Source organism: Rana temporaria, chromosome 8 (genome assembly GCF_905171775.1).
Source record: "Rana temporaria chromosome 8, aRanTem1.1, whole genome shotgun sequence".
Classification (NCBI taxonomy): Eukaryota; Metazoa; Chordata; class Amphibia; order Anura; family Ranidae; genus Rana; species Rana temporaria.
The window spans coordinates 6,715,213-6,737,510 of record NC_053496.1 but is presented as its reverse complement, the minus strand read 5'-3'; the positions used below and the strand labels follow the sequence as shown (position 1 = coordinate 6,737,510).

Here is a 22,298-nt window from a genome sequence, read left to right as displayed (position 1 = left end):
CTTCGATGAGGCTTCATTGAGGGTTTGGTGGGACTTCAGTGGGGCTTCGATGAGGGTTTGGTGGGGCTTCAGTGGGGCTTCAATGAGGGTTTGGTGGGACTTCAATGAGGGTTTGGTGGGGCTTCAATGAGGGTTTGGTGGGACTTCAGTGGGGCTTCGATGAGGGTTTGGTGGGGCTTCAATGAGGGTTTGGTGGGACTTCAATGAGGGTTTGGTGGGGCTTCAATGAGGGTTTGGTGGGACTTCAATGAGGGTTTGGTGGGGCTTCAATGAGGGTTTGCTGGGGCTTCAGTGGGGCTTCAATGAGGGTTCTGTGGGGCTTCAATGAGGGTTTGGGGGGCTTCAGTGGGGCTTCGATGAGGCTTCATTGAGGGTTTGGTGGGACTTCAGTGGGGCTTCGATGAGGGTTTGGTGGGACTTCAGTGGGGCTTCGATGAGGGTTTGGTGGGGCTTCAGTGGGGCTTCGATGAGGCTTCATTGAGGGTTTGGTGGGACTTCAGTGGGGCTTCGATGAGACTTCAGTGAGGGTTTGGTGGGACTTCAGTGGGGCTTCAATGAGGATTTGGTGGGACTTCAGTGGGGCTTCTATGAGGCTTTGGTGGAGCCTCGGTGGGGCTACGGATCTTCTGTCTTTTTTTTTTTAAATAAAACCCCGGAGTTGATAAAATCCCACCAAAAGAAAGCTCTGTTTATGTGATAAAAATGATACGAATTTCATATGTGTACAGTGTTACATGACAGTGTAATTGTCATAAAAAGTGTGACAGCGCTGAAAGCTGAAAATTGGCCTGGGCAGGAAGTGCCTGGTATTGAAGTGGTTAATCGTGTGCAAAAAATAAAATAAAATATAAAATATAAAAACTGTTCTGGCCGCGAAAAGGCTGATATAAAAAATAAATGGAGGGTGGAGGGTGGAGGGTGGAGCTCCAGTCTGCAGCCAAATACCGCAGCTAGCCAATCGCCGCTGGCTGGAGGCGTGGCTTCTTTACGCCTTTTCCGGTTTTTCCCTTTTTTTCCAATAAGCAATCGGCTTCCGCGAGTAAGCGGCCAATCACCGTTTATTATTGTAGCCTGGGGGGGCGTGGACTTTGTCACAATCCTCTCTTCTGTCAGCGATTAGGCGGGGCAGAGGAGTGACAGGAGAGAGGGTTGAGGGCGTGTCCGTGGAGCGTACCATCCTCCTAGAAAGTACGGGGGGAGCCGCTTGGTGAATATAATAGAATAAAGCGCGTCGGGCCGGACAGTAATAGCAGGAACACCCCTCCGAGGGGGACTTGCCGGGTTCCAGCGCTGTATCCTGTCTGGAGCTGGGCCTGGGCTGGGGTGAGCGTGGATGGTTGGTGGTGGATGGTGAGTAGTGCTGTGGGGGGAAGGGAAGGGGGATCTGTCAGCTGAGACTTGTAGTCCCACAACAACCAGCAGGCCTCTCCTGTGTCCCTCAGTCTGTGGTGGCACTACAAGTCCCAGCAGGATGACCAATACCCACCAAACACACACACACCGGTGTATCTGAGTATCACCAGCCATGGTCTTCCCCTCATAATATCTCCTCTCAGATCACTTATATTTCTGGTATTTCTCTGCTGTGGATCTCCTGCCGCCTCTTTCAGCCACTTCCTGTGTACAACGACGATGGCAGACCGCGCCCGAGTGAGGTGTGACGGCGCGTGCGCTGGAGGTGTCTACTTGGGGGGGAGCGCATGTGACTAGGGTGACAACGCAGGAGCGTGACCGGGACGCGGTTGTCACCAGAACAGGAAGTGCCAGAATGGAGAATTATTTGTGGCGGGATCACCAGGGATGATTGTTGCACTGAACTCCAGGTGTCTGTAGAGCTTTGCATGGGATAAGTATCTACCGACCTGTTTCTGCCCGCCCCGACCTGGACCGACCTGTTTCTGCCCGCCCCGACCTGGACCGACCTGTTTCTGCCCTGGACCGACCTGTTTCTGCCCTAAACCTACCTGTGGACGTTTCTGCCCTGGACCGACCTGGGGACGATTCTGCCCGTTCTGACCTGTTTCTGCCCTGGACTGACCTGTTTCTGCCCTGGACTGACCTGTTTCTGCCCATTCCGACCTGTCCCGACCTGTTTCTGCCCATTTCGACCTGTTTCTGCCCCGTTCCCTGACCTGGACCGACCTGTTTCTGCCCTGTTTCTGCCCTGTTCCCCGACCTGTTTCTGCCCTGTTCCCCGACCTGTTTCTGCCCTGTTCCCCGACCTGTTTCTGCCTTGTTCCCCCGACCTGTTTCTGCCCTGTTCCCCGACCTGTTTCTGCCCTGTTCCCCGACCTGTTTCTGCCCTGTTCCCCGACCTGTTTCTGCCCTGTTCCCCGACCTGTTTCTGCCTTGTTCCCCCGACCTGTTTCTGCCCTGTTCCCCGACCTGTTTCTGCCCTGTTCCCCGACCTGTTTCTGCCCTGTTCCCCGACCTGTTTCTGCCCTGTTCCCCCGACCTGTTTCTGCCCTGTTCCCCCGACCTGTTTCTGCCCTGTTCCCCCGACCTGTTTCTGCCCTGTTCCCCCGACCTGTTTCTGCCCTGTTCCCCGACCTGTTTCTGCCCTGTTCCCCCGACCTGTTTCTGCCTTGTTCCCCGCCCTGTTTCTGCCTTGTTCCCCGCCCTGTTTCTGCCTTGTTCCCCGCCCTGTTTCTGCCTTGTTCCCCGCCCTGTTTCTGCCTTGTTCCCCGCCCTGTTTCTGCCCCGTTCCCCGACCTGTTTCTGCCCTGTTCCCCGACCTGTTTCTGCCCTGTTCCCCGACCTGTTTCTGCCCTGTTCCCCCGACCTGTTTCTGCCCTGTTCCCCGACCTGTTTCTGCCTTGTTCCCCGACCTGTTTCTGCCTTGTTCCCCGACCTGTTTCTGCCTTGTTCCCCGACCTGTTTCTGCCCTGTTTCTCCCCGTCCTGACCTGTTTCTGCCCTGTCCCGACCTGTTTCTGCCCATTTCGACCTGTTTCTGCCCCGTTCCCTGACCTGGACCGACCTGTTTCTGCCCGTTCTGACCTGTTTCTGCCCATTCCGACCTGTTTCTGCCTTGTTCCCCGACCTGTTTCTGCCTTGTTCCCCGCCTTGTTTCTGCCTTGTTCCCCGACCTGTTTCTGCCTTGTTCCCCGCCTTGTTTCTGCCTTGTTCCCCGCCCTGTTTCTGCCTTGTTCCCCGCCCTGTTTCTGCCTTGTTCCCCGCCCTGTTTCTGCCCTGTTTCTCCCCGTCCCGACCTGTTTCTGCCCGTCCCGACCTGTTCCCACCTGGGGATGTTTCTGCCCGTCCCGACCTGTTCCCACCTGGGGATGTTTCTGCCCGTTCCGACCTGTCCCGACCTGTTTCTGCCCTGTTCCCCGACCTGTTTCTGCCCTGTTCCCCGACCTGGACTGACCTCTTTCTGCTTTGGACCGACCTGTTTCTGCCCAACCTGGACCGACCTGTTTCTGCCCGTCGTGACCTGAAGTGATCGGAGCTGAGCTCTTCCAGGTTCACAGTCGGAAGAGCAGATTGTGCAAAGGATGTTTCCTCAGCTGCTGTCACCCGCCACCCTAACCACATTTATTGTGGCCCCCCAAATGAGTGGCAGAGCCTGGGAAAGGGGGGGGGGGTACTTCACAGACCCGTGAGAGTAAGCGGGAGGCCCATGTAACTTTTATGCCCCGAGCCCTGTTGTGTTGTGGCCATTTGGCAGTCAGGACAGCAGAGGGCGCCCTCTGCCTCCCAGGCTGCTCTGGCACCACAAGTCTCAGCTGACAGATCATGCTGGGAGGGACCTTCCTAATAATAAAACTTTTGTATCCTGTAGACAGTTACTTTGTTTTCTGACACATATTGCCTCAGGGAAGTCGGTCTTCTCTTCCTAGGCGGATGCTGGGCGCCACCCTCTGGGCGTGTGATGACATTGGCCCCAGCGGACTAGCCTGGCTATCGGGGGCCACTCCTGGGCACATTGGCCTGACTCTGGTGTGGGGGCGGGACGTGTACTGCTCCGACCCCCTGATGACCCTTCTCCCCCCTTCGTCTCATGTGATGTAAGCATCTGAGAGGGGCGGGGAGAAGGGCCGGCAGGGATCGGAGTATTACAGATCCCGCCCACAGGAGCAGTAAAATGCTCCGCCCTGGGGATTCTTCCTGAACCAATGCAGAGCGCCGGAAGGTGGGATGGGGGAGGAGATTTCCTTACAAATTGTATGTTTAGCCCAATGACAGCCGCCAGAACAAGAAATATGTGTGCCAGAAGCTTCCCTGTGTTGTGCCCTCCTGACCCAACCACACTGTGTGCCCTCTTTCCCCCTGTACTGCCCCTTGTGCTGTGCCCTTCTGTCCCACCAACACTGTGCCTTCCTGACTCCATGTACTGTCCTCTTCTAAACCAGCTACAATGTGATCCACTGACCCCCGTACTATGCCCTCCTGATCCACCCACACTGTGCCCACTTGACCCAACCTCATTTTGCCCTCCTGACCCTCCCACACTGTGCTCTACTGACTGCCATACTGCGACCTCCTGATCCACCCACACTGTGCCCCTCTGCTCCCTGTACTGTGCCCTCCCTGTACGGTGCCCACCCCTGCTCCCTGTACTGTGCCCTCCCTGTACTGTGCCCCCCCCTGCTCTCTGTACTGTGCCCTCCCTGTACAGTGCCCCCCCTGCTTCCTGTACTGTGCCCTCCCTGTACTGTGCCCTCCCTGTACTGTGCCCTCCCTGCCCCTGTACTGCGCGCTGCTTGCCCCTGCACTGCGCGCTGCTTGCCCCTGCACTGCGCGCTGCTTGCCCCTGCACTGCGCGCTGCTTGCCCCTGCACTGCGCGCTGCTTGCCCCTGCACTGTGCCCTCCTGACCCCCTGTACTGTGCTCTTCTAAACCACCTACAATGTGACCTACTGACCCCTGTATTATGCCCTCCTGATCCACCCACACTGTGCCTTCCTGACCCTCCCACACTGTGCCCTACTACCCCATCTGCACTGTGCCTTCCTGACTGTCTGTACTGTACACTCAGGACCTCTTGTACTGTGCCCTGCTTCCCCTATACTGTACCATGCTGATCCCCCCCCCCTTTACAGTGCCCTGTTTGAAAGAACTAGTATATACTGTGTGTGTGTGTGTGTGTGTTTATAATATAATATAATTTTTTTTATATATGTTTAATTGTATCAACTAAGTATACTTTAATTCTTGAGAGTAAATGCGTAACTTGGGGCAGGCTAGTAGGGGCCCTCATGCACGTGCGTGTACAAAGCAGTATACTTGGGGCAGGCTAGTAGCTGCCCTCATGCACTTGCGTGTACAAAGCAGTATACTTGGGGCAGACTAGTAGGGGCCCTCATGCACGTGCGTGTACAAAGCACTATACTTGGGGCAGGCTAGTAGGGGCCCTCGTGCACGTGCGTGTACAAAGCAGTATACTTGAGGCAGGCTAGTAGGGGCCCTCATGCACGTGCGTGTACAAAGCAGTATACTTGGGGCAGACTAGTAGGGGCCCTCATGCACGTGCGTGTACAAAGCAGTATACTTGGGGCAGGCTAGTAGGGGCCCTCATGCACGTGCGTGTACAAAGCAGTATACTTGGGGCAGGCTAGTAGGGGCCCTCATGCACGTGCGTGTACAAAGCAGTATACTTGGGGCAGGCTAGTAGGGGCCCTCATGCACGTGCGTGTACAAAGCAGTATACTTGGGGCAGGCTAGTAGCTGCCCTCATGCACTTGCGTGTACAAAGCAGTATACTTGGGGCAGACTAGTAGGGGCCCTCATGCACGTGCGTGTACAAAGCACTATACTTGGGGCAGGCTAGTAGGGGCCCTCGTGCACGTGCGTGTACAAAGCAGTATACTTGAGGCAGGCTAGTAGGGGCCCTCATGCACGTGCGTGTACAAAGCAGTATACTTGGGGCAGACTAGTAGGGGCCCTCATGCACGTGCGTGTACAAAGCAGTATACTTGGGGCAGGCTAGTAGGGGCCCTCATGCACGTGCGTGTACAAAGCAGTATACTTGGGGCAGGCTAGTAGGGGCCCTCATGCACGTGCGTGTACAAAGCAGTATACTTGGGGCAGGCTAGTAGGGGCCCTCATGCACGTGCGTGTGCAAAGCAGTATACTTGGGGCAGGCTAGTAGGGGCCCTCATGCACGTGCGTGTGCAAAGCAGTATACTTGGGGCAGGCTAGTAGGGGCCCTCATGCACGTGCGTGTACAAAGCAGTATACTTGGGGCAGGCTAGTAGGGGCCCTAATGCACGTGCGTGTGCAAAGCAGTATACTTGGGGCAGGCTAGTAGGGGCCCTCATGCACGTGCGTGTGCAAAGCAGTATACTTGGGGCAGGCTAGTAGGGGCCCTCATGCACGTGCGTGTGCAAAGCAGTATACTTGGGGCAGGCTAGTAGGGGCCCTCATGCACGTGCGTGTGCAAAGCAGTATACTTGGGGCAGGCTAGTAGGGGCCCTCATGCACGTGCGTGTGCAAAGCAGTATACTTGGGGCAGGCTAGTAGGGGCCCTCATGCACGTGCGTGTACAAAGCAGTATACTTGGGGCAGGCTAGTAGGGGCCCTCATGCACGTGCGTGTACAAAGCAGTATACTTGGGGCAGGCTAGTAGGGGCCCTAATGCACGTGCGTGTGCAAAGCAGTATACTTGGGGCAGGCTAGTAGGGGCCCTCATGCACGTGCGTGTGCAAAGCAGTATACTTGGGGCAGGCTAGTAGGGGCCCTCATGCACGTGCGTGTGCAAAGCAGTATACTTGGGGCAGGCTAGTAGGGGCCCTCATGCACGTGCGTGTGCAAAGCAGTATACTTGGGGCAGGCTAGTAGGGGCCCTCATGCACGTGCGTGTGCAAAGCAGTATACTTGGGGCAGGCTTGTAGGGGCCCTCATGCACGTGCGTGTACTAAGCAGTATAACATAAATTGCGAGCATATCTCAGCGTCCAGGATACACAGCTGCTGCGTACAGCCCTATAAGACCCCCCCCCGATCTCTACTTTACCCTCCAAAGCAGCCGATCAAACGCAGAACTTTTTTTTGATTGGCTGCCTCTCTAGCCAGTAGCGGCCGGTAAACAAAGAACCAAAACTAGAAGCGACAACATTCTCGACGCTTCCGACTTCATTTTGTCACAGAGGGGGAGGAAGGCTTACCGTGGTCCCAGCATCCCTGGGGGGACGAGATTGCCCGGGAACGGTGGCAGGAGAAAGGGGGGTGGGGGAATTTGGAGTGCGTAAAAGAGATCGGGCAGCTGTATAGCCACTCGATTTCCACCTTAAAAAAAATAAAAAAAAAATGTAATACCAGGATTATAGCTGCAGTTGTTATCCTGGTAGTTAAATAATGTTACTTTTGATCTATCACTCCTCTGAACTTTTGATAATGAACAGTGTTTATAAACAATGTTACTTTGTATCTCTCTATCTCCTGTCTGATCAATATTTATAAATAATGTTACTTTGTCACAACAATAGACAATCACAGTCGGCTTAAACTAATAACACACAAAGAATTAAATGTTACCATGTTTTTATTGAACACACCATGTAAACATTCACAGTGCAGGTGGAAAAAGTATGTGAACCCCTAGACTAATGACATCTCCAAGAGCTAATTGGAGTGAGGGGTCAGCCAACTGGAGTCCAATCAATGAGATGAGATTGGAGACGTTGGTTACAGCTGCCCTAAGAACACCGGGGCAGATTCACGTAGAAATCTGTTGCGCTGCTGCGGCGTAACGTATCCCATTTACGTTACACCGCCGGAAGTTAACAGCGTAAGTGCCTGATTCACAAAGCACTTACCTGTAAACTTGCGGCGGCGTAGCGTAAATCCGCTCGGCGCAAGCCCGCCTAATTCAAATGGGGCGGGCACCATTTAAATTAGGCGCGTTCCCGCGCCAAACGTACTGCGCATGCTCCGTTTGTAAAATTACCCGACGTGCATTGCGCTAAATGACGTTGCAAGGACGTCATTGGTTTCGACGTTAACGTAAATGGCGTCCAGCGCCATTCACGGACGATTTACGCAAACAACGTGAATTTTCAAATTTCGACGCGGGAACGACAGCCATACTTAACATTGGCTAGGCCACCTAGAGGGCAGCCTTAGTTTTACGCCGCGTATCTCTACGGAAACAACGTAAATTTAGAGCGACGGGCAAAGCGGACGTTCGTGAATCGGCGTAACTAGTCATTTGCATATTCTACGCCGACCGCAATGGAATCGCCACCTAGTGGCCGGCCTAAAATTGCAGCCTAAGATGCGACGGTGTAAGTCAATTACACCTGTTAGATCTTAGGGCTATCTATGCGTAACTGATTCTATGAATCAGGCGCAAAGATACGACAATCAGGAGATACGCCGTCGTATCTCTTTTGTGAATCTGGCCCACCATCCCTACAGTCAAGCACGAGGGGTGGCCACATGATGCTTTGGGGATGTTTCTCTGCTAAAGGTACAGACCGACTTTGCCGCATTGAGGGACCAATGGGCGGGGCCATGTATTGTAAAATCTTGGATGAGAACCTCCTTCCCAGAACACTGAAGATGGGTCATGAACGGGTCTTCCAGCATGACAATGACCCAAAACATACCGCCAAGGCAACAAAGGAGTGGCTCAAGAAGAAGCACATTAAGGTCATGGAGTGGCCTAACCAGTCTCCAGACCTTAATCCCATAGAAAATGTATGGAAGGAGCTGAAACTTTTTTAGTTGCCAAGAAACCTTAAGGATTTAGAGAAGATCTGTAAAGAAGAGTGGAGGCCAAAACCCCTCCTGAGATGTGTGGAGACCTGATCACCAACTACAAGAAACGTCTGACCTCTGTGCTCCCCAACAAGGAACGTCCACCAAATACAAGAAACCTCTGACCTCGGTGCTTCCCAACAAGGAACCTCCACCAACTACAAGAAACGTCTGACCTCTGTGCTCCCCAACAAGGAACGTCCACCAAATACAAGAAACGTCTGACCTCGGTGCTTCCCAACAAGGAACCTCCACCAACTACAAGAAACGTCTGACCTCTGTGCTTCCCAACAAGGAACCTCCACCAACTACAAGAAACGTCTGACCTCTGTGCTTCCCAACAAGGAACCTCCACCAACTACAAGAAACGTCTGACCTCTGTGCTTCCCAACAAGGAACCTCCACCAACTACAGGAAACGTCTGACCTCTGTGCTTCCCAACAAGGAACCTCCACCAACTACAAGAAACGTCTGACCTCTGTGCTTCCCAACAAGGAACCTCGACCAACTACAAGAAAAACGTCTGACCTCTGTGCTTCCCAACAAGGAACCTCCACCAACTACAGGAAACGTCTGACCTCTGTGCTTCCCAACAAGGAACCTCCACCAACTACAAGAAACGTCTGACCTCTGTGCTTCCCAACAAGGAACCTCCACCAACTACAAGAAACGTCTGACCTCTGTGCTTCCCAACAAGGAAGCTCCACCAACTACAAGAAACGTCTGACCTCTGTGCTTCCCAACAAGGAAGCTCCACCAACTACAAGAAACGTCTGACCTCGGTGCTTCCCAACAAGGAACCTCCACCAACTACAAGAAACGTCTGACCTCGGTGCTTCCCAACAAGGAACCTCCACCAACTACAAGAAACGTCTGACCTCGGTGCTTCCCAACAAGGAACCTCCACCAACTACAAGAAACGTCTGACCTCTGTGCTTCCCAAAAAGGAACTTCCACCAACTACAAGAAACATCTGACCTCTGTGCTTCCCAACAAGAGTTTCTCCACCAACTACTAAGTCAGCTTTTTCTTGGGGATTTAAATACTTATTTTACTCTCTGAACTGCGACTCCATTTATAATATTTGGATCATGTGATTTTTCTGGATTTTTGGTTGATATTCTGTCTCTATCATATAAAATACACCTATGATAAAAATAATTATAGACCCTTCATTTCTATGTAAGTGGTCTGCAGGGGATCAAATTATTATTTTACCCACTGTATCTATCTGCTGTCTGAACAATGTTTGTAAACAAGGGGGCACTGTTTACATCTAGAGCAGGGGTGGCAGAATTCGGCCCGCGAGACCTTGCCATGTGGCCCGCGCAACGGGCCGTCCGTTGCCACTAGTGATGCAACGGATCGTGACCGATCCGTGATCCGCGGAGCGCACCGCTGCCTCGGCCTTAGGTAATGCCGCGGCTTCGGCCTAGCTCCGGAGCGGTCGGCCATCTTGGTACACCCGGCTCCTATGATGGACGTCCTGGAGATCCAATCACAGGACCGCGGGACGTGTGACGTCCATCATAGGAGCCGCAGACTCCAGAAGGCGGCAATTACAAGCCTCCTCGACACCATGCACTAGGGAGCAGAATATGACAACACTAGTGCATGGGCGGGCGGCTCTCCTCCCCTCCTTGCTGGCTGGATGGATGCTGTGACACATGATGTCAGGTAGGTCCATGTTACATGTATGTCAGGTAGGTGAAGTCATTGTGTATGTCAGGTAGGTCCATGTATGTCAGGTAAGTGAGGTCAGTGTATGTCAGGTAGGTCCATGTATGTCAGGTAGGTGAAGTCATTGTGTATGTCGGGTAGGTCCATGTATGTCAGGTAAGTGAGGTCAGTGTATGTCAGGTAGGTCCATGTATGTTAGGTAGATGAGGTCAGTGTATGTCAGGTAGGTGAAGTCATTGTGTATGTCAGGTAGCCTATCCCATCCCACTCCACCCCCATGCCATCCTATACCACCCCATCCCATCCTTCGGCAACCACCCCCATCCTACCCCATTCCATCTCATCCCACCCCATCTCATCCCACTCCATCCCATCCTGCCCCACCCCATCCCAGGGTGGATGGAAGGAGAGTGTAGAGGTCGGATATTGCACACGGTCCATAGCATACTCCTGTATCCTGCATTTTGTACGCAGCAAACTCCTGAATCCTGCGCTCCATAAAACAGTAATAAACAAATGCAGGGACAATTATTTATGATAATAGTGGACACGTAGTCTTAGGCCCCGTACACACGACCAAACATGTATGCTGAAACTGGTCCGCAGACCAGTTTCAGCATACATGTTCGGTCGTGTGTAGGCGCGAGCGGGCCGAATTCCAGCAAACATTTGCCCGCCGGGCCTTTTCCCAGGAGACAAATATTCCTGGACGTGTTTTAAAACCGTCCGCTGGAATCCTGCCCGATCGGACATGTACGGTCGTCAGTACAGACCTACCATACATGTCCGAGCGCCCGCCGTCCCTCGCATGCGTCGAATGACTTTGACGCATGCGTGGAAGCCTTTAAATGGCAGGCCCGCCCACGTCGCCGCGGTGATGACGCGAACACGCCCCGCGTATTGTTTACGCGCGGACTTCTGTACGATGGTTAGTACAGCCATCGTACAGAAGCCCTCTGGCAGACATGTACGGTAAAAACGGTCCGACGGACCGCTTTCATCGTACCTGTTTGCTCGTTAGTAGCCTTACAGATACAACCGGCCCTTTGAGGGCAACCATGCTGCTAATGCGGCCCCCGATGAATTTGAGTTTGCCACCCCTGATCTAGAGGAAAAGAGATTTCATCTCCAATTCCGGAAAGGTTTCTTCACAGTAAGAGGTGTGAAAATGTGGAACAGACTCCCTCCAGAGGTGGTTCTGGCCAGCTCAGTAGATTGCTATAAGAAAGGCCTGGATTCTTTCCTAAATGTACAGAATATAACTGAGTACTAAGATTTGTAGGTAAAGTTGATCCAGTGAAAATCCGATTGCCTCTCGGGGGATCAGGAAGGAATTTTTCCCCCTGCTGTAGCAAATTGGATCTCATGCTCTGCTGGGGTTTTTCGCCTTTTTCTGGATCAACTGTGGGTGTAGAATTGGGTATATGGGATTGTACGATATTTTTATGGTTGAACTGGATGGACTTGTATCTTTTTTTTTTTTTTTTTTTTTTTTTCAACCTGACTAACTACGTAACTTTGGGCCAGATTCACAAAAGGGATTTGACGGCGTATCTCCTGATACGCCGTCGTATCTCTCAGAGTATCTATGCGACTGATTCATAGAATCAGTTACGCATAGATATCCAGAAGATCCGACAGGTGTAATTGTTTTACACTGTCGGATCTTAGGATGCAATACCGCGGCCGCCGCTGGGGGGAGTTCGCGTCGTAAACCAGCGTCGGGTATGCAAATTAGGAGTTACGGCGATTCACGACGGTTTTTCGCGTTCGCTACGTCGCCGCTAGTCTAGTTTCCTGTCGCAAAGTTACACACTTTTTTTGGTGCCTTAACTTTAGTCAGCAAGTGTATTGCTGTCTAAAGTATGTCCGTCGTTCCCGCGTCGAAATTCAAAATTTAACGTCGTTTGCGTAAGCCGTCCGGGAATACGGAAGTACGCTACGCGCGTCGCCGTTCAAAAAAATGACGTCACGGCACGCAAAGCACGGCGGGAGTTGGGAAACGGAGCATGCGCAGTAGGTCCGGCGCGGGAGCGCACCTAATTTAAATGGCACACGCCCATTTGAATTGGCCCGCCTTGCGCCGGAGGCCGCGGGCGTAGTTTTCATCGCAAGTGCTTGGTGAATCAGGCACTTGCGATGAAAAATTGCGGCGGTGTAACTTATCTAGGATAAGTTACGCCGCGGCGATTCTACGTGAATCTGGCCCTTTGTATATCTCTATCTCCCCTCTAAACAATGTTTATAAACACTGTTTCCGATGGTCCATTCCTTGTCGGCAGCTTCTACAGATGTTGAATTTACAGAGCAACACTTGACAGTCAGGAATTGCAGGGAGATGTGAGGTGGGGGATGGTAGAGGTGAAGGACGGGATGTACTTTTTTTTGGGGGGGGGGGGGGGGATACTACACACGTCCGCTGCTCACGACTGGTTAAGAGTAAGGAGATCCTGTATTTTTTAACCCCTATGTGTCTGTGAATGACTTTAATATTCCTTGTTTTGTTTATACACCGCGACGGCTGTGTATTTGTATGGCAGAGGATCTGTTGGCGTTCATTTTACAAATGTTGTTGATGTGGCTTCAGCCAAGCTGGCAGACAAAAGGCCTGTCTGTGTGTTTTGTCAGCGGCAGATTCCAGAACGCCGGCGAGCGACGCAAAGCGATTAGATGCGGCTGTGTGTCCAATCTGTGGCCTCCTCCCGATTATCAGTCTCTTCACAGATCTCGTGATCCCCGTTTATCCACGGGAAGGAGATCATTTCCCTGATTTTACACTCCTCATCATACAAGGCCGCCCATTCTTCTACTACAGAGACCTTCTATCTTGTATATTCTTTTATTTTTGTTTTTATAGCTAACTTCTATTTTTATTTTATCTTATTTATTATATACATTTTCATAGCTATCTTCTATTTTTATTTTAGCTATTTATTATATACATTTTCATAGCTAAAATAAAAATAGAAGACAGCTATGAAAATGTATATAATAAATAGCTAAAATAAAAATAGAAGACAGCTATTTATTATATACATTTCCATAGCTATCTTCTATTTTTATTTTATCTTATTTATTATATACATTTCCATAGCTATCTTCTATTTTTATTTTATATTATTTATTATATACATTTTCATAGCTGTCTTCTATTTTTATTTTAGCTATTTATTATATATATTTTCATAGCTATCTTCTATTTTTATTTTTTATATTTATTATATACATTTTCATAGCTATCTTTTATTTTTATTTTAGCTATTTATTATATATATTTTCATAGCTATCTTCTATTTTTTTTTTAATATTATTTATTAGATACATTTTCATAGCTATCTTCTATTTTTATTTTATCTATTATATATATTTTCATAGCTATCTTCTATTTTTATTTTATATTATTTATTATATACATTTTCATAGCTATCTTCTATTTTTATTATATATATATATATATATATATATTATTTATTTATTTATTTTTTTCATTTTGTTTCTTATCTATATTACATTCCTTACATTCCTTTGTTTGTCCAATATTTATCTTACTATCTATTTTCTATTTAAAGCGGAGTTCCGCAAAAAAAAAAAAAAAAAAAAAAAAATATTAAAAGCCAGCAGCTACAATCACTGCAGCTGTTGACTTTTAATTTATGGACACTTACCTGTCCTGGGCACCCCAAAGCCATTCTGTCCCTCGGTTCTCGGGTGCTGCCCCCTCCGCCATCTTCGGTAAGGGAATCAGGAAGTGAAGCCTTGCGGCTTCACTTCCCGGGGTACCCTACTGCGCTGCGCGTGCTCACTGGTCCCTGCTGTCTTCTGGGACCCGTGTGTTTCCCAGAAGACAGCGGGGGAGAACACAGTGTAGGCACCGGACAGTGTAGGCGCCTGTATTAAACAGGTGACACTGGAAGGGGGGGGGGGGATTTCAAAAAGGGTGGAAGTTCCATTTTTGGGTAGAAGTTCCACTTTAACTTTCCTATCGCCAATGTCTGGGGGGGGTTTAACTTTCACTGTTACTGACCACCAGGAGAGGGTCGGAGTGTAAATTGCACTGCCACTGACCCCCCAAATCCCGGATTACTGTAATAATGTCACTGGTGATGTCCGTGGCAGTCAGTTCCCTCCCAGTGGCAGTTGGTGTCAGATTGCTCGCCGCAGTATCGCAGTCCTAATTATAAATCACTGATCCCCGCCTTTACTAGTATAAAATAAAAATTCCAGTGTGCGTATATATATTTTTTTGTATATTCTTTTACATTTTAATTTATTAAATATGCTTTATAGCAAAAAGTAAAAAAAAAAAAAAAAAATGTGTGATATATACATTTTTTTTATTTACTTTTTGCTATAAAGCATATTTAATAAATTAAAATGTAAAAAAATACAAAAATGTAGTTCATAATTTATTCTGCTAAATGTTTTTGAAAAAAAAAAACCCCAATATCTGTATATTGATTGGTTTGCGTGAACGTTATGGCACTAACAAATATAGATATAGAGATATCTATCTCTATCTCTAAATAAATATATATCTAAATAAATATATATCTAAATAAATATATATCTAAATAAATTAAATAAATATATATCTAAATAAATTAAATAAATATATATCTAAATAAATAAATAAATAAATATATATCTAAATAAATAAATAATAATAAAACAAAACAAATATATATATATATATATATAAATTATATTGTAAATAATCTATCATAGTTTGTTAGTGCCATAACGTTCATGCAAACCAATCAATATTGTGATTTTTTTTTTTTATATCAAAAACATTTAGCAGAATAAATTATGAACTACATTTTTGTATTTATTTTTTTTACATTTTTTTTACATTTTAATTTATTAAATATGCTTTATAGCAGAAAGTAAAAAAAAAATATATATATATTTTGTATTTTATATTATAAAATTATTATTTTTTACTTTCTGCTATTAAACATATCCAATAAAATATACAATTTTCTTCAAATATTTATATGTTTAATATATATATATATATATATATATATATATATATATATATATATATATAATTTTATCGGTCGTTTTTTTTTTGTTTTTTTTATAAAGGGAAAAAAAAAACCTAGTGGTGATCAAATGCCACCAAAAGAAAGCTCTATTTGTGTTTAACAAATGATATAACTTCCATTTGGTACAGCAGCATGACCGCGCAATTACCAGTTAAAGTCGTTTCCCTCGGCTGCGTACTGATTGCCCGGCAACAACCCGTCATTGTTGTGTTCTGCCCTTTAATTGGGTTACCGACTTCATTTACTGAGATGATCGGATTTCATTGTAATTCAATTGAATTTTCTCTAATTGAATACATTTTGCAGAAACTCCTTATGACCGTAAATTGCGGGTTTCATCCTTATGACTCACTTCTGATGTATAAATTCAATATATAACACAGAGGAGGAAGGGGGGGGGGGGATTTTTAATATAAAATAATATTAGTGCAAAGATCTTCTGCTGTGTTATTTGTATGAAGGTCGGAGAACAGAAGACGTGTGTCAGACGAAACAAGCCTGTAGGTGGCACCCTTGAGTGCAACGTCCGTGATTGGCCACTGCAGCCCTTTTTATGCCCGATGTTTTTGAGATGTCTTGGAATGCCTTAACCGCTTCAATACCGGGTACTATTACCCCCCACCCCCTCCTTCTTGCCCAGGTCAATTTTCAGCTGTCAGCTATGTCACTCTGTAAATGACAATTGCGCGGTCATGTAACACTGTACAAAGAGATTTGTATCATTTTGTTCACACAAATAAAGCTTTCTTTTGGTAATTTTTTTTATCACCTATGGGGTTTTATTTCTTTTTTTGCTAAATGAATAAAAAAAATGTTTTCTTTTGAAAAAAACAAACTTTTTCATTGGTAGTTCAATTTTTTTCTCCTTCACTGATATGTGCTGAAGGAGTGTCGCTGATACGGCGGCACTGATGTGCACTCATGAGGCTGCATTGATTGGCACGGATGAGGCTGCATTGATTGGCACGGATGAGGCTGCATTGATTGGCACGGATGAGGCTGCATTGATTGGCACGGATGAGGCTGCATTGATTGGCACGGATGAGGCTGCATTGATTGGCACGGATGAGGCTGCATTGATTGGCACGGATGAGGCTGCATTGATTGGCACGGATGAGGCTGCATTGATTGGCACGAATGAGGCTGCATTGATTGGCACGAATGAGGCTGCATTGATTGGCACGAATGAGGCTGCATTGATGGGCACGGATGAGGCTGCATTGATTGGCACGGATGAGGCTGCATTGATTGGCACGGATGAGGCTGCATTGATTGGCACGGATGAGGCTGCATTGATTGGCACGAATGAGGCTGCATTGATTGGCACGAATGAGGCTGCATTGATTGGCACGAATGAGGCTGCATTGATTGGCACGAATGAGGCTGCATTGATGGGCACGGATGAGGCTGCATTGATGGGCACGGATGAGGCGGCACTGATGGGCACGGATAAGGCGGCACTGATGAGGCTGCCTTTTATAAGCACTGATGAGGCAGCATTGATGAGGCTGCATGGGTGGGCACGGATGAGGCTGCATGGGTGGGCACGGATGAGGCTGCATGGGTGGGCACGGATGAGGCTGCATGGATGGGCACGGATGAGGCTGCATGGATGGGCACGGATGAGGCTGCATGGATGGGCACTGATGGGGCTGCATGGATGGGCACTGCTGAGGCTGCATGGATGGGCACTGCTGAGGCTGCATGGATGGGCACTGCTGAGGCTGCATGGATGGGCACTGCTGGGGCTGCATGGATGGGCACTGCTGGCTAAAGGTAAAGAGCCAATCAGGGGCACTTGGAAACTGGGGGAAACTCTTAAAAGAAGGATGTCTGGCAGACCCAAGGCCACCATCGGGATCAGATTTATGTCCAATTATTATTATTTTATTTTTTCTATGTTCTTAGATCTTTACATCCTTTTTATTTTCAGAGTACATTGAGACATTAAAGTGGTTCTAAAGGTAGCACCCCCTCCCTCAGCCCCCCAATACTTATCTGATCCCCCATCTCCATCCAGAGATGTTGCACAAGAGACTCGGCTGTCCGGCATTCTCCCTCCTGCTGGGCTAAGACACACAATGGCGCATTTCTATGAAAACTGGGGGGGGTTCTAAAACTTTTGACCGGTGTTGTATGTAAAGATAATTCAAGTCCAAAAATTGAGAATGTGTGATTTTTTCCCCTCAGATTATGTGGAAGTCATGGCACAAGTAGAGAAGAAAGTGGGGCTGCTGCGGAAGTCCTCGGCCTCCAAGAAGCCCTTGAAGGAGAAGGTGGTGTTGATGTACGATGAGATCTTTGCGGTAAGTTTGGAGATCCGTGGCCAGGGACTGCTGAAGGTCGGTCCAGGTTTTCATACAATGCGGCTCCTGACCCGTCTGTCAGATGACGGGCTCTCCGGGGCGGTCGCATGTTCTGGTCGGGGACACGCTCTCTGTGCAGATGAATCCAAGTTTCATAAATGAGGGCGCCCCCGGGGGCTTTATTTAAAAAAAAATAAAAAATGTATCTCTTTGGCTGACCACATAAGCTCAAATTATTATTATTATTGGAATTTTTTTTTTTTTTTAAATCTTTATTTGTATCTGTTTGGTTGATCACAAAAGCTCTAATGTAATATTATTAATAATGTTAAATTGAGATCATGTAATCGGCAAAAACGGCTCCAAATACAGATTTTAAAATGTATATTTTTTTCCATTATCCATTTTTCTAGTAATGATAATTGATTAGCCAAACAGATACAAATAAAGATTAAACATTTATTTTCAATAATATATATTTGTTCATGTTGTTATTATTATTATTAATAATATTAATATTTTTAAAAATATATTATGATTTATTTTTTATTTTTGAAGAAAAAATAATATTTTATCTTTTTGGTTGATCACATGAGCTCAATTTATTATTATTATTATTATTAATTCAGTATTAATAATATTGCATAGAGCTCATGTGATCAGCAAAACCGCTTCAAAAAAAGATTTAAAAGTATATATATTTTTTTCCATTATACATTTTTCTAGTAATGATAATAAATTGAGCACATGTGATCAGCCAATCAGATACAAATAAAGATTAAACATTTATTTTCAATAATATATATTTCTTCATGTTACTATTATTATTATTATTATTATTATTATTATTATTATTATTAATAATATTATTATTTAAAAATATATTATGATTTTTTTTTTTTTTGAAGAAAAAATAATACTTTTATCTTTTTGGTTGATCACATGAGCTCAATTAATAATAATAATAATAATAATAATAATAATAATAATAAATTGAGCTCATGTGATCAACCAAAAAGATAAAGTATTATTTTTTCTTCAAAAATAAAAAAAAATCATAATATATTTTTAAATAATATTATTAATAATAATAATAATAGTAACATGAACAAATATATATTATTGAAAATAAATGTTTAATCTTTATTTGTATCTGATTGGCTGATCACATGTGCTCAATTTATTATCATTACTAGAAAAATGTATGATGGGAAAAAAAAATATATACTTTTAAATCTTTTTTTGAAGCGGTTTTGCTGATCACATGAGCTCTATGCAATATTATTAATACTGAATTAATAATAATAATAATAATAATAATAATAATAAATTCAGTATTAATAATATTGCATAGAGCTCATGTGATCAGCAAAACCGCTTCAAAAAAAGATTTAAAAGTATATATATTTTTTTCCATTATACATTTTTCTAGTAATGATAATAAATTGAGCACATGTGATCAGCCAAACCGATACAAATAACGATTAAACATTTATTTTCAATAATATATATTTTTCATGTTACTATTATTATTATTATTATTATTATTATTAATAATAATAATAATAATAATAATAATAATATTAATAATAATATTTAAAAATATATTATGATTTTTTATTATTGAAGAAAATATTTTTTTTTATCTTTTTGGTTGATCACATGAGCTCAATTTAATATTATTCAGTATTAATAATATTACATAGAGCTCATGTGAGCAGCAAAACGGCTTCAAAAAAAGATTTAAAAATATATATTTTTTTCCATTATACATTTTTCTGATAATAAATTGAGCACATGTGATCAGCCAAACAGATACAAATAAAGATTACTTTTTTTTTTTCAATAACAATTATAATAATATTTTCTCATAATAATAATGCATTGAGCTCATGTAGTCAGCCAAAGAGATGAAAAACTATTAATAATTATTATTATTTTGAAATGTATATATTATGAAAAAAAAAATGTTAAGCTTTATTTGTATCTGGCTGATCACATGAGCTCAATTTATTCTTAATGCTAATTCAATGTTGTTAATAATGTTACATAGCTCATGTGATCAGCCAAACATACAAATAAAGAAAAAAATACACACACATACTGTGTGTGTGTGTGTGTGTGTATATATGTGTAATATATATATATATATATATATATATATATATATATATATATATATATATATATAATGTGTATATAATATAATATAATATAATATATATATATATATATATATATATATATATATATATATATATATATATATATATATATATATATATACAATTTATTATCAATAATTTTATCTTCTTATAATAATAAATTATATTAAATAGAAAATCCCTCCAAGGTTTTTTTAGCAGCAAAATTGTATTGAAAAAAAGTAGCAACCAAATTCTGTAAAAATTATTTATTTATTTATATCAAAAAGTATTATTAATAATAATAAATTGAGCTCATGTGGTCGGCCAAAGCGATACAAATAAAGATTGAAAAATGTTAGTAGTAGTAGTGATAATAATTTTTCAATAATAATAATAATAATTGAGCTCATGTTTTTCATTGGCCATGGCCACAGATAGGGTAGGGAGTGGTGATGCTGGGAATAGGGGAGTGGGCACCCTCTGGTGGCCAGATTGTGGCAGTGCTGGTCGTACTGGTTCGGCCTCTTGGCATCATGACCCCTGCCAGACCACCAGGCACTAGATTTCCCCCCCACCCTACAAGGATCCAGATCCCCCCACAACAGGGCCCCCGCCGCTGACCCGGCAAGAGGCGGAACCCAGAAGGGGACGTGAGCAGGACCATCTTAATCGCATCATGGGCCCCTGGGCAAAGTAATGCTCTGGGGCCCCTACAATGATGACAGTGCAGGTAAACAGACATCAAGTAGGTAGGAGGCATCACTCTCAGTGCCATCACGGGGCCCCCAATTTCGGGGCAGCCTTGGCTCAAGGACCAGCTGCTTTGGGGAAAGTGCAGGGCCCCCCCCCATGCAGCTGGGGCCCCTGGGCAGTGCGCAGGTGTGCCCTCTCATTAAGACAGCCCTGGACGTGAGCGCCCTTCAAAAAGAATCGAGCCTCGATCACATGCTTGCACCCTACTTATTTGGGGGCCTTTGGGCTACATATAAAAACAAAAAACGCAACGGTAACACGCCAACACTTTTCAGGTAAACAGCCTTCCTCGTAGCAACATCATGTTATGAAGAAGGGCCGAAACGCGTTGAGCAGGTAACTGTTGTGTGTTTATTATGTAGCCAGTAAAGACGCAAGGGACAATCTCTGAAATTATTTATTTAAATTATTATTATTTTTTTTTTTTTTTAAACGCTGGCCGTATCGGCCAGCGTTTTAAAAAAAAAAAAAATAATAATAATTTAAATAAATAAATAATTTTAGAGATTACGTTTGAATAAAATTTTTTATTTTTTTTATTTTTTTTTAACTTCATCTCTAAAATTATTTATTTAAATTATTATTATTTTTTTTTTAAAAAACGCTGGCCGTATCGGCCAGCGTTTTAAAAAAATAAAATAAAATAATAATTTAAATAAATAATTTTAGAGATTAAGTTAAAAAATTTAATAAAATTTTTTTTTTTTTTTTACTTTTTTTTTTTTTTTCTAATGCCGAACAATGCCATCTGTCTCCCGGAGATATCGCCCTTGTCGTTCGGCCTAATGTCGGTTCCTGCGCTTCATGTCATTATTCATGTAACGCGGGACGGTTCTTTCTTTTTTTAAATTCTAAAAAAAAAAAAAGGTTGCCATAGCGACTAAGTCCTTTTGTTGCCATGGCATTCTCTCAATTAATAAAAGAATAAGGAATGTGATCTAAGGACTGGTGAAGCGCGCCGGAATAATGAGCGGATCGCTCGGGTCTTCCCAAAGTGGGATTGTTCTACAATCGGACAGGAACGACGACGAGTGACCCCGTCCGCTGAACCGTCCCGTCGCCGCGGTTACAGGCCTTGTAAGAACGCGGGGGCTTGTGTTATCTCCTGTGAATTGCCATCGCCTGGGGTATTTATAGAATGATGGAATAGGTGCAATCTCTTATCGCGGGAAATAAATGGCTTCCTGTGATTGGTTGCAGCGTCTCGCTCACAAGGAAGTTATTTTTTAAAGGGGGTTTCCACCTTCACCCCCATGCACACGCCCATGTACAAATCGGCACCCAACCTGAACCCGGGGGGTGGGGGGTGGGGGGGGCATGTGGCCCTAGGGTAGGGGTTGACAAATTTGCTTGGAATCTAGGAGCCAGCTAAAAAAGTTAGGAGCCAGAAAACGCGCCCCGTCCCGATGAGCTTGCGCGCAGAAGCGAACACATACGTGAGCAGCGCCCGCATATGTAAACGGTATTCAAACCTCACATGTGAGGTATTGCCGCGATTGGTAGAGCGAGAGCAATAATTCTAGCCCTAGACCTCCTCTGTAACTCAACACATGCAACCTGTAGATTTTTTTAAACGTCGCCTATGGAGATTTTAAAGGGTAAAAGTTTGACGCCATTCCATGAGCGGGCGTAATTTTGAAGCGCGACATGTTGGGTATCA

General features: G+C 45.0%; 1 protein-coding gene across 1 annotated transcript in view; it reads left to right on the top strand.

The window, feature by feature from the left end:
* Positions 1–1,224: 1,224 nt before the first annotated feature.
* ARMH3 (armadillo like helical domain containing 3) overlaps positions 1,225–22,298 on the top strand; it is a gene marked incomplete in the record, with an annotated part of 166,030 nt that continues 144,956 nt past the window's right edge. The window contains 2 exon segments of the mRNA XM_040361250.1: positions 1,225–1,350; positions 17,623–17,738. Coding sequence (XP_040217184.1) covers positions 17,637–17,738 — 102 coding nt within the window.